Source organism: Arachis ipaensis, chromosome B5 (assembly GCF_059453495.1).
Source record: "Arachis ipaensis isolate K30076 ecotype BB chromosome B5, ASM5945349v1, whole genome shotgun sequence".
NCBI lineage: Eukaryota > Viridiplantae > Streptophyta > Magnoliopsida > Fabales > Fabaceae > Arachis > Arachis ipaensis.
Window position 1 is genome coordinate 129876741 of NC_142440.1, and position 13587 is coordinate 129890327.

A 13587-nucleotide genomic window follows, 5' to 3' on the forward strand; every position below is an offset into this window, starting at 1 on the left:
ACTCAAGACACTTATTGGAAGGACTATTTATATTTGCATCTGCAAGTTAAGCCAATAGTTAATGAAATATGTTTCATTTACATCTTCTTTTCAAATATTATTTAGTATTCTTAGTTTTATTATTATTATTTTTTTATATAATATGAGTCACTTTCGGAAAGGAATATGCATTTGAGAACAATATTAACTTCAAATTATATTTAAAGTTTTTAATTAATTTAGCATTAAAATTTTTTAATCTTTGATATATAATTAAATGTAAGATTTATTAGTTAAAAATATCAAAAGTACACTTGTTAAAGAGATAAGAATAGCAAAAATTCTAAAAAAGTTTTATGTATTTAATGTATTTTCAATAAGAGAATCTACTAAGTGAATTGTTAAATAAAATTCTAGGGTGCATGTTAAGATGAAAAGAAAAAATAGTGAAAAAGATGAAGATTCTCTTTGATAAATAGTTAGATACTTATTTTAAAAAATGTATCATTTTATTTTTATTAATTTTTAAAAATAGATTATACACTCATTTTCATTCCCTCTACACAATTTTTTTTTTTATCATAGAATTGTCCAAATTTTAGAACATCTCTAATGCTCACTTTAAGTTTAATTTCATTTTAGATCATTACAAAAATCACATCAACATTTGTCGAATCGTATACCATAATTATTGATTTAAGACTAAATGTAAAATTTATCACTCTAATATTTAGTTTCAATTTATTTTAAACTTTATACAAAGTGATAAAATTTAATTAGTTCTTCATCAAAATGAAATTATCTGTAAAAATTTTATCAATAATCTTTAACGTAAAATAAAAATTAAAATAATTTCATTTTATATATATATATATACCAAATTTAAAACTCCAAAAATATTTTATTAGAATCGTTCTTAAAATTTCCTATTGCTAACACAATAAACTAGTGAAATCCATATCATTTTATAATAATTTCTAATGTAAAAATTGTTACTGTTTTATTTTATATATACGGCAGATTTAAAATTTCAAGAACACTATTGAATTTGTTCTTATTTTTCCCACAGCTAACACAATAAAGAAGGATTGACGTGGCAGTAAGTGATTGGATGGAGAAATTAATAATTTGAATTTGTTTTTCTAAATGATGTTCTCAAGTAGTGTGTGACGAGAGTGGCTCTTCTCCAGTGGAAAATCTCATCCTTTATTGCTCTCTCTCATTTATTTTTTAGTCTCACTTATAGAATTAAAAGTGAGAGATCACATTTTATTTTCTTTATTGACAAAAAAAATTGGAAAAGATCCATTTTCGTGTGTGGCAAGATAGTTGAATTAGAATAATGTGATGTAAAGGGGAGTGAAGTGCAGCGCGCTTACACTTTCTGTCCCTCACCAACTCGAGCATTGGGTAAATGGCATTCATACCTCATATTCACGTGCTACTATATGGATTTGATCACCCCAACTACCTCACACCTCTCTATGGACACACACATTTAAAAGGACCAACATATCATTTTTCTATGACAAAGACTAGATAAATTGTAAGATTGGTCAAATAGATTAGTTAGTAACTTAGTGTTTTAATTAATTGGTGTTTTAAGTTTAAAACTTAAAAATGGAAGAACAAAAATTCATAGTAAACTTCAATATAAAATTTAATCGAATTTTAGTTTTTTTTTGTAAGGCTCTAAAAAGATAATCTCCTATGTGAAGTTCTTTCGCTCTCCCCTTCAAAATCAAAATATTCCAATGAATATTTATTGGGTAATATTACAACTTGATCTTTAATTTTTTAAATATTAGTCAACCTTGTTTATTATAAAATAAAAAAAATACTATGTGCATATTAAAAATTAATTACCAAAAAAGATATTATATATTTATATATGAATATATGTATTATTTAAATTATTTTTAATGTGTTTTTATATTTTAATATATATTCTATATGAATGACTGATTTAGTAGTTAATTTTTAATGTACACCTAGTATGATTATTGTAATAAAATAAAAAGATTAATTAATCCTTAATATTCTTTAAAGCGTAACAAAGTAATCTTTTTTTTTATATTAAACTACTCTTCCCCCTCAACCCATGACAACAATAGAGAAGTCTCGTAACCTGTAAATTTAGCCGAGAATATATAAATTCAGTTCTAGTTTTAGTCTTTATTATCTTATCTTATCTTTATGTTATCTTCTTATCTTATCTTATCTTATCTTTACTTTTATCTTTCGTAGGCAATGCTCTATATATATTTAGTTTTACCTTCACATTTTCAATTCAATTTAATCATTCAACAATCAATAAAAATTTCTTCATCTTTACTTTTCCTTTTCTTTCACAATTTTATCATTTTCTAAAAAGTTATATGGTAGGATAATTAAATTTTTTGAAATTTTAAAATAAGATATTAAACTTTTATTTTATTTTTTTAGAGATTAATTTGTCAAATCATATTTTAAAAGATTAAGGAATAATTTGTCAATTTTTTCTTAGAAACTAATTTATTCAAAACAAAAATTGTGAGAAACCAATTTAAGTATATTAATCATATTTACCTTATGACTTTTAGTTTTTATTTTCTTATGTCCATCCCGATCATCATGAATTATCCCCTTTCATTAATTACTACAAAAAAATTGATAGATAGCGGCGATTTTTGACACGGCTGCTATTTGTCGATATTGTGGCAGTCATGGCAGCAGCACCAATGATGGTTATTTTAAAGAGAAGTTGTAAAACCAAATGAAAGAAGATAGCTAATTATTTTCCATTTCTTTATAAATTATAATATAGCGACTCTCGCAGTATTGGGCATGCAAATTTTGACTTAAGTGGTCCTTTTTATGACATGTTAATTTTTGAATTAAATCATATGGTTTCTCATCAATTATTGCTTGTTGCTTTTGGTCTGAAGGAGGGTGCAACAGAGTGGTCAAAAGAGGCATAATGGGTGGTACTAGTAGTGAGTTGCATCATCACCATGTTTGACAACCACGAGCACCATGCACTGCCCCAATGATTATCGCCAAATCTTGAATTGCATGAGAATCTCATCCATCACTCCTGTTCCTACTTGTGAGAATATTTTCCAACTTCTTTCATAATAATGCCTCGAATCCGAATATGCATGCTACAAGAACATCATGGCACGTTACGCAATTTAAGAATAACATCATCTTGCATTGGGCATAAAAATAAATTTAGTCATTAATCAACTCTTCGTATTAAAAATGCATATTGAAATATAGAATAACTAAATAGTTATATGTAAAATCAGCCGCGTCCATAGCCACTTTCTCAAATTTCATAAACTGAAACAACCTTATTGATTTGGGAATAGTTGTTGGTCCGTCCCTACCATCTCGGAACCACAATGTTATACTTCGGAACGGATTTTTGGTTTACAAAAAAAAATCTCGGACCTCAACGGAAAGAGCCACGATCCTCGGAACTCAAACACTAAGATCAGTTTTGATCTTGCCTGGGAATAGATCAGCTTCAATTTCTCGGAATCGGCCGAGCTATGAGTCGCAAGGTTGAACGTCCGTCTCTTAGAATCCGAGCTTCCTGTCTTTGCTGTTTGTGTGAGAGCACGAGCAATACAAAGAGGGTGGAGTGTACCTGCAAAGGCACTTCAATGCTTAAGTCAGTATAGTGTTAAATTCAGAACTGTCCTTCAAAGAGATACTTTACCTTTCTTTTATAGATATTTCTTCGTCCGTTACATTTTGGGTGATCAATCGTCGGTTTCTGCGATGATTGGTTTTGTAACCGATTTTATCATACCGTTTGAGACGTCGGTTATGATAAGAGCATTGATGTCACCGAGTTATAGCTCATAAGATCCGAGCAGTAACGGAAAATGACGAGTTATGGTGACTGCCAATAACGGTCATGAGGCCGAGTTATAGCTCGTATTAATGGTGACCATATCAAGTTTCAACACAACAATAAATAGAGAACAAGCACTAGTAACAGGATCATCAAAAAAACAAAGAGACATTCTTACTTGAGAAATTTGGTTTAGTATAAGATTTAATACTGACTTGAGCGTTGGAGTCCTTTTTACAGGTCTCCAACTTCAGTTCCAGCCTCAACCGGACAAACGAAGAGATCACGGCTCAACTTGTAGTAGGAAGCTGGATAAAGCTGCCTTTTGCAACAAACAATATCTCGGAAGCTCCTTATCAGGACGGAACATTGGCACCTACTGTGGGCCCGTTCATTTTGAATAACCCCACAACGACCTTTTTTCCTGTTTTCAAAACTATGTCTGATGGCGCTGTACATCCTCCTTCTCATGATGAGCTTGTGGCCATGAATGCGGCCCTCCATGCAGAGGTCAAGAAAATGGCCGACCTCCTAGCTGATAGAGCCAACGGAAGCAAGAACGGAGGAGATAGGAAAGATGTCAACAAAGAAAATGATGAGGAAGAGGAGCAATCGCAAACAAATACCATTCTGGATCCGAAACCTTCAAAGCCAGCAAGGAAAAAAAAAACCCTTTCTCAAAGGAGATAATGGAATTTCAGATGCCAAAAAATTTTACGCTCCCGACCACTCTGAAGCCATATGAAGGAATTGGTGACCCAAAAATACACGTTACAAAATTTGAATCTATGATGTTTTTAAATCGTACCTCTGGCCCAATTTTATGTTGTTCTTTTCCTACATTTTTGGACGGAGCTGCTTTACTTTGGTTTTCTAGTTTGCCTGCAGGATCAATAACCAGTTTCGACGAGTTCGCTGAACTATTCATCAACCACTTTCCAGCATCCAAGATCTATGTCTATGATTCTGACTACCTCAGCACCATCAAGCAGGGCCAGTACGAAAGCTTAAAAGATTACATGACAAGGTTCGCTAACGTGGCAATGAAGATGCTTGATCTCAGTCCTGACGTACATTTACATGCTCTGAAGAGTGGCCTCTGACCTAGAAAATTCCAGGAAACAATTGCCGTCGCGAAACCCAAAGCGTTGGCCGAGTTCAGGGACAAGGCAACTAGACAGATAGAAACTAAAGAACTCCGGGAGGCCAGAAAAGCTAAGAGGCAAACACCTAGAAGGGATGATGATAAACCTAGAAAGACACACCACATGCGAGAACAAAAGAAACCGTTCAAGTTGACACCTAAGTTTGACTACACATTTCAACACGAAAAGAGAAGACATATCAAAGAGATCCTCCATACAAAGCTCATCGAAGTGCCCAGTAAAGCAGGAACCTACGAGGAACAAAAGTATGTTGACAGAAGTAAGTATTGCGCCTTCCACCAGAAGTTCGAACATACCACCGTCGAATGCATAGTGGCCAAAGATCTACTGGAACGTCTAGCATGGCAAGATTGTTGGACAAATATGTAACCGGCCGAATACAAAAAGATGTTACAGGTCAGATAGCAGCAGATCACCAGCACATAACTCTGGATACCAACAAAGAGCAATGGCCTGCCTCCAGTTAACCTAATGCAGTAAGAAAAATAATCAACTACATATCAGGAGGATTCTCATACCATGGAGAGACAAGCTTAGAAGAAAAAGGAGTTATAGGACCATGCTAACACTGTAGAGAGAAACAACATAATAACAACCGATTTCTACTACTCCCAGTATCACCTTTACAAGTTCGATCTACAATCTCAAAGTGCTAACCTCGACGACCCTGTAGTAATTTCAGTCACAACTGGAGAAATGACAATTCGAAAAGTCCTCATGGACCCCGGAAGCAGTGCAAACGTACTTTTCTTATCTACTTTAAAGAAAATGCAGCTAAACGAAAAAGCGCTCCAACCATCATCTGGTGAGCTAGTCAGATTCTCCAGAGAAAGAGTCCCAGTAACAGGTTATGTATGGGTGCGGACCACCCTAGGGGAGTATCCTAACTCTAAGACCTTAGACATTCAATATTTGGTAGTTAATTGTATTAGCCCGTATAACATCATACTAGGAAGACCCTCCCTAAACTCTTTTGGAGCTATTGTCTCTATTGTTCACCCGTGTGTTAAGTTCCATGTGCAGTGTGATATTATTGCAACTGTCCATTCTGACCGAAAGGAGGCAAGACAGTGCTACAATGCAGGACTCAAGATCAAACAAACCGAAGGATCAATTCCGAGGATCAACTCGGTCTATAATACAAATGACATGCCAAAGATAAATTAGCTAGACCCACGGCTAAACGAAGAAGAACAACCTTCACCAACCGACAACCTCCGAAAGGTAACGCTAACTAATGATGAACTGCAAAGCACTAACATCGATTACACTTTGAATGCAGATGAAATGTAGAAACTTATTACCCTGCTCCGAGCAAATGTTGACTTATTTGCCTGGACCCCAGCTGATATGTTAGGAATAATCTTGGATGTGATACGCCATAAGCTCACTGTAGATCCAAGAGCTCGTCCAATCAAACAAAAGAAGCGTAACCTAGGATGGGAAAAGAAAGAAGCTGCCAACAAAGAAACACAGAAGCTGCTAAACGCGGGTTTTATTCGGGAAATCAGATTCACATCGTGGCTAGCAAATGTAGTAATGGTAAAGAAAAACTCCGGCAAATGGCGAATGTGCGTGGATTTTACAGGCTTGAACAAAGTATGCCCGAAAGATTCCTACCCTTTACTGTGCATTAACAAGTTAGTTGATAAGACGTCGGGTTTCAGAGTGTTGAGTTTCATGGATGCCTACTCAAGATATAACCAAATACTAATGCACCCTGACGATGAAGAGAAAACTGCATTTATAACCGACCAAGGGAACTTTTGTTACAAAGTAATGCCTTTCGGTCTTAAGAATACAGGGGCAACCTACCAGAGGCTAATGGACAAGGTTTTTCAGCAACAGATAGGAAAGAATATGGAGGTATACATGGACGACATGGTGGTCAAGTCGACAACGGAAGAAAACCATAAAACCGACCTTCTGGAAGTTTTTGAACAATTGAGAAAGCATAATATGAGGCTAAACCCAGAAAAATGCACGTTTGGAGTGCAAGGCAGAAAATTCCTCGGTTTTATGCTAACACACCGTAGAATAGAGGCAAATCTAGAAAAATGTTAAGCTATAATACAAATGAAGTCACCTACAACGATCAAGGAGGTACAACAACTAACAGGAAGATTGGCAGCCCTATCACGATTCTTGCCAACATCGGCGGCAAGATCATATCATATCTTCAACAGTTTAAAGAAATCCAAAGACTTTACATGGTCGGAGGAATGTGAGAAAGATTTTGCTGAATTTAAAGAACTCCTCGCCTTCCCACCTGTATTACATAAACCGATGCACGATAAGCCTTTATATTTATACATATCAGTATCTACTCATACAATCTCTTCTGTACTTGTCATAGAAACAGGTAAAAAACAACATCCAGTATACTTTGTGAGCAAAGTCTTATAAAATGCAGAAACACGATACCCGGACATTGAGAAATTAGCATATACCTTGATCATTACAGCAAGACGCCATCGTCATTATTTCCAAAGCCATGAGATTATACTTCGAACTCAATAACCATTATAACAGGTGCTGGTGCACCCTGACCTAGCAAGAAGATTAATCAAATAGTTGATCGAGTTATCTGAATATGATATCTCATACCAAGTTCGAGGCTCATTAAAATCACAGATCCTTGCCGATTTTATCTCAAAATTTACTGCAGTAGATATACCTTACCCAAATGGGAGTTATACATTGCTGGAGCCTCCAACGAGGATGTCAATGGAGCCGGAATCATCCTTAAAGACAACACAAGTGTGTCAACCGAACAATCAATAAAATATTCCTTTACAACAAGCAATAGCCAATCCGAGTATGAGGCTTTGCTAGCTGGATTATGCCTAGCTGACGAGGTTAATATCAAACATCTGAAGGTCTACTGTGACTCATTGCTAGTCGCCCAACAGGTAAAGAAAAATTTCCAAGTACGAGACCTTTTGCTAGAACAATACTTAGATAAAGTAAAACACTTAATACAACAATTTAAACATTTTCAAAAAATACATATACCTTGGGAAGAAAATCAGAGAGCAGATATTTTATCTAAATTGGTCACTTCAATAAAAATAGATATCGCGTCGACGCTATCTCAACTAATATTGAAAGAGCCTAGTATATATAGAATGTTTGTTTTGAGTTTATCACAGGAAGAAGACTGGCAAACACAATTCATCATTTATTTAAGCCATGGAAGTATACTAGCGGCAAACCCACCGAAGAGGCCAACCGGCAGCCACAATAGAAACCAGAAGAGTACCGGCCAACAAGGTTCGTTCAAGGTATGGTGATGTCTAGGCTACAGTTACGTAATATTTAGGCTAGAAAGGTTTTTTTTCCTTGGTCAAATGGTTGACTTTGGTTTTTATTTTTTCTGGCCTTTCTTATTAATGAAAAATTTAATTAATTATATTTTTTCAGATGTTAAAGGATTATTTTTTTTCTTTTTATTTTTGATTTTTATCCAATATTATTGAACACATAATTTGTGCTTGATCTAGATTCAGATCACTTTTACATCTTAGATTCAAAGCCAACTTGACAATGACCTTTTTTTTAATAAATTTTTGGGTATGGGAAAGGCTATGATACGTGATTTATTTATAAGGCCCATTAAGGGTGAGACTGGGCCACTACCCGGATTAGAATCCAAATTGTAATGCTATTTTGTCTAACAAAAAATTGTCAGAAAAAAAAATTGCAAATAAAATTAATATTTTATTGAACAACCATGCTCTACATAGGAACAATAATCCATAATAACTTTGTTGCAGACGGCAGCAGAGGTTGTGGCTCACAAAGAGACGAAACTGATATCCACCCAAGGGAAGCATTTCACCCGATTAGTTGGACCCTCACAAAACACTCGTGGAAGTTTGTATGGATACCCAACAACAATGCCCAAGAATAACTACGAGCGCACCTCTGCAAATTTGCTAAGAACGGGTTCCATTGGTGGAAACTCAAAATTCCCTGGACTAGGACCTGCTGATCCAATACAGGAATTTCTAGTGAACCGACCTCTATTAGGTCATCTAAACGGACCACGGCCGCGGCCGTCCACCTCTGTTAGATTGTTTTGCAGTCTGATTAACACAATGTGCTTGGACGCCTTCTTAGAGGTTCCCGCAGACCAGCGATTGCTGAAGCCAACGGACAACAAATTCACTGACTTGCAGAGAGTAGTTGCTGCATATGCATTTAACCCAATGGGAGACCCCATGTAAGTTCCGATAGTGAAACTCTTTGATTACGATACTTGTTTGTGACCTGTATTTATTTGGCCTCTAATTTGTTAAGTTGAGATTCACAAACTACCTTGCAGGGAAGAACTGGTTAGGTTTGGACATTTTGTGTTGCAGCACCACAACATACTCACCCTCCACCCCCTCATATGCCGGACGATAACATTTTTGAAATGTTAGCCTTATGGCTAAGTTTAGCCACTCGCGGAAACGATAGGGTAGAATTCTGGACCTTGCCTCCTGGATTCGCGGTAAGTCGGCCAATGACACAGTAAAATGTGTGGTATAATTTTCTTTATCGATGATTAGCAACAAAATGTACAGATTGATTTTCGGGAGGGAAGCTCTGCTGAGGAACTGGAGAGTCGTTACAAGGAGAGATGGATGAGGCCCTCTAAAAGCCTCAACTATGTAAGTTGTTGCCGTAGTTATCGTTGTTGGCAAATACAATCAATTCATGCCTCACAATTGTTGGTATTCTTTTAGGTTTATATCCAGGTAAAGGATGCATGTGGACACTGGTATCTGGCGGTTATGGCATTCTGAGAGCGGACCTTGTATCATTTGGATGCTAGTATGGATGAAGAGGGGAGCGTTAGTAGGAAACTATTCGTCAGAAATCTGGGGGAGGCCCTTTCCCGATTGGTTGCTATTGGGGAGTATTCACCACCAACACTTAAGTGAAATGAGAATCATCGGCAGGCTGCTGTAGGGTTGTGAGCTGAAATATGGGTTTGAGACAGGGATCTCCATGTCAAAGTTGTCACTGCCACCATCACCATCCCAAAAGAAACTAGTGTATTCCATATCCGTCCATTCCGGCCTATAAGAATCATCTTGGGGGCTCTAAAAAGCTATAACTAATTAATGTTTTATAACAAAAAATATATTGATATATAAGACTAAAGTAATTGTACTTTTGTCTTTAGTTATTTTTATTAGTAATATATGCTTAATGAAGCACAATCTAAACAAATGCTATAAGCCGATTTGCTTAACAAACCTCAACGTGATGAATGTTCTCCTCCAACGCATTACTATAACGACGATGCCCATGTCTGCGTCTCTGGCTGTTTAAAGCACATGACACCCGGTTATGCCCGACGCGGCGTCAAACACCACACCGCTTAACACCTTGCACCGACGAGGTGATTCATCGAACCCCTTCTTTGGGGCTTATTGTGACGCACCATCAGGGGGTTCCTAATGCAGCCCTCAAGGGTGGTTGACTCTGCATGTGGCTCGGTCCTTTCCCTGTCAGCTTGCATACCTTTTTTTCGTTCTTTAAGAAGTACTATCTCATTCCAAAATTTATCCGTCAGTTCGTAGAATTCAGCATCGCCAGCAGAACCAAGAAGGCATAACTCCCTGCAAAGATTGCTTAGCATCCAGTTACGGCAAGTGACCATTGAATCCCAGCAAAAGGGGCCATTATCCATGAATGCACGAACCCTTGAACGTGCATTTTTGGACCACCTATCAAGAATGAGACTCTTGGGTAACTCAGTAGCATCAAGATGAACAAGGACGGCAACAACATGATCGCATGGTATGCCAAGCGATTCCATCCTCATGCAACTACACTTGTATATTTCTTCATTCGGATAGTGAGATACGCGCCACTCTTTATGCAAGCTTCCAGAATGTGAAAGCGTGTAAATCTCAAAAATTGGTGTGTACGTGCACGAACGAATCTTCAAAGTGCAAGCTCGCAAAAGCATTGGACGAAATAGTAAGAATATCTCTCTGGTGAGCATGTTTGCTACCGACCTCTCCAAATCATGCAACGGGCTTTGTAGTACTACGTCCCCAACAATTGACTGTAAATCAAACTGTGCTTCTCTAGATCTCATTTGGAAAATACACCGAAAGAACTATTCAACAAAATCTCTCAGGTTATGCCTAGAATGAACAAATTTTCCAAGCATAGAATGCAATCCCTCGCATCTAGAGGTTGTGCGAAAGCCTCCAAAAAAACGTCCTCTAATGTGAGCGGTTGCCCACATCTTGCGCCTGGCATAAAGGTCACAAACCCATTCATTGTCATGAAGACCCAAGCTAGACACCAACTTCTCCCATTTCTCTTCAAACTCTGACAGCTCATAATCAAAAAGCATACATTTCTTAAACTCGGACGTAAATGTTGGGTTGCTGAGGTTTGATGTTGCATTCCTTATCAGGTACCAAGCACATAGGTGGTGATAAGCACTGGCAAACACAGTCTCAATGGCCTTTTTCATTGCTCCATGCCCATTGGTAATCACACACCCAGGCTTCTTTCCCTTCATGGCATCTAGAAACTGTTCAAGTAACCACGTATAGGTTGCCTCGTTCTCACTTGCAACAAGTGCAGATGCAAACACAATGGTTTGGTTATGATGATTGACACCGGAAAACACAACTAAAGGGCACATATACTTATTCTTTCGATAAGTCGCATCAAATGCAACCACATCCCCAAACAAATGGTAGTCCAATTGGCTACAATTGTCTGACCAGAAAAGGTGGACCAATCGACCCTCATCATCTGCCAGGTATCGCACGAATATTCCTGGGCTCTCTGCTGCCGTTGATTCCAAATACTTAAGGCAAGCCATGGTATCACCGCCTATGAGCCTCCGTTGCTTGTCTATCTGATTATACATATCTCTTTTCAAAAAGGGCACATTATGAAATCCGCCTGCAGTGTGTACAAATGATGAATAAATCTGAGGAGTTTTAATACCAACTTTCAGCATCATGTTCATCTGATCAATTGCAGCAGAATTCATTTTCCTATGCCCAAGAAGCATAAAAGTTAACATATCATCAAGCATCTCATGGTTGTGTTCCTCTTGAAAGTAGGTTACAATCCATCTGCCCGTCTCCTCATGTATATGCACACGCATCTCTGCCCCACATCCACATCTAGTTGTAGGCTTTGGTTCCTGTTTGCGTCGAGCAGCGTCATTACCAGAGCACGAGTCTCTAAAACCCTGTCTAAAGCACACAAATGCTTGTTGTGTCACGTCATTGTTCACATTACGTCGTATCCGACTCTTCCGTGCAGAAAAACCATTCATTTTGACATACAAGTTGTAGAAGGAAAAGGCAACCGATCGATCTGGAAAATGAAGCCTTCGAATCTGATATGCAGTTAGCTCTTTAAACTTCATGGTCCGAAGGTCCGCAATCCCGTCAATTAATCTGTTCTCTCAGTTATCATAGAAATTATCCCCACAATATTCATCGGAATCGGAAACACAATCAGGCACATCTTCGAATGTCCTTTCCTGGGGATCTAAATCATGCAACACATTCATTCTTTCACTGTCCAGCGGTGCTTCTTGCTCTGCACAAAAATCTTCTAACCCTAACTGAAACCATATCGGCAGAGACACAAATCAGAGTTTAACAAAATGTCATCAACAACATTGAGCTGCAAAAATATTACTTCGAAAAAGAAATATAGTATCGTTACCATGAAAACCGATAGGACACGACAATGCAATCACAAGGGGGCTACACTCCACAACAAAAATAGAGCATTGCTACCGTAATTAACATTGCACTCCGACTAAGAAGCCATTCTAGGGTTTCGATGAGGAAATTCAGGGGATCACTAGCCCATTCCCAAACCTGACCCGACATTCAAACTCGCAGTGCCGAATCAAGAGGAGACCATGAATTAGCCTCGACAGTGGCCTTTACTTCTTTTCTTTCTTTATTTTTTCTTTGGCCCTGCCTTCTTTTTTTTTAATCTTACCTATCACATTTCATCACTTTTTTTTACCTAACATTCCACCCATTAAGTGATTTCAGGCCCATATTGGCTTTGTGGTTATGTTTAAGAAATTGTCTTTAAATTTGGGGCAACCTTCTAATATCAATAATTCCAATGGTCAAAACAAAAATACTAGTAAAACATGGGTGAGTTTTAGCCTGGACCTCGCTGATTCAGGTTTCCTATGCGCCTTGTATGGAGTCAAGTGGTGTCACAAGTTGTTGGTGACGCGTGTTACAATTTTTTTGAAATCTGACACATAGTACATATCCCCTCAACCAGTTAATTGCTGAAGAAGTTTTTGGTAAAATAGTGATACATTCCCCACATTTGGGTTTCTATGTAATTACTGAAAATGTGGATATGTGAAGTTAAATATAGAAATAATTTTTTGTGGATGGACTTTTTTAAGCAATATGATTTGGGCTGGGGCTTATTCTCATTCGTAGGCTAGTAGTTGTTAGCCCATTAGTAGTTGGATAATAATTTTTATTCACCTTTATTCAATTTCTGACCCGTTAACACTCTAACCCATTTAGAATTTCAAAATGAAGCCTGAACTAGACAATAACCTCAATCTAAAATATA

The 13587-nt window shown here is 37.2% G+C and overlaps 1 protein-coding gene across 1 annotated transcript; it reads right to left on the reverse strand.

Moving 5' to 3' along the window:
• Positions 1–11110: 11110 nt before the first annotated feature.
• On the reverse strand, positions 11111–12391 carry LOC107642023 (protein FAR1-RELATED SEQUENCE 5-like). The gene has a single exon (XM_021124352.2). It carries the CDS (start codon positions 12389–12391, stop codon positions 11111–11113), a length of 1281 nt encoding a protein of 426 aa, XP_020980011.1.
• Positions 12392–13587: the final 1196 nt, after the last annotated feature.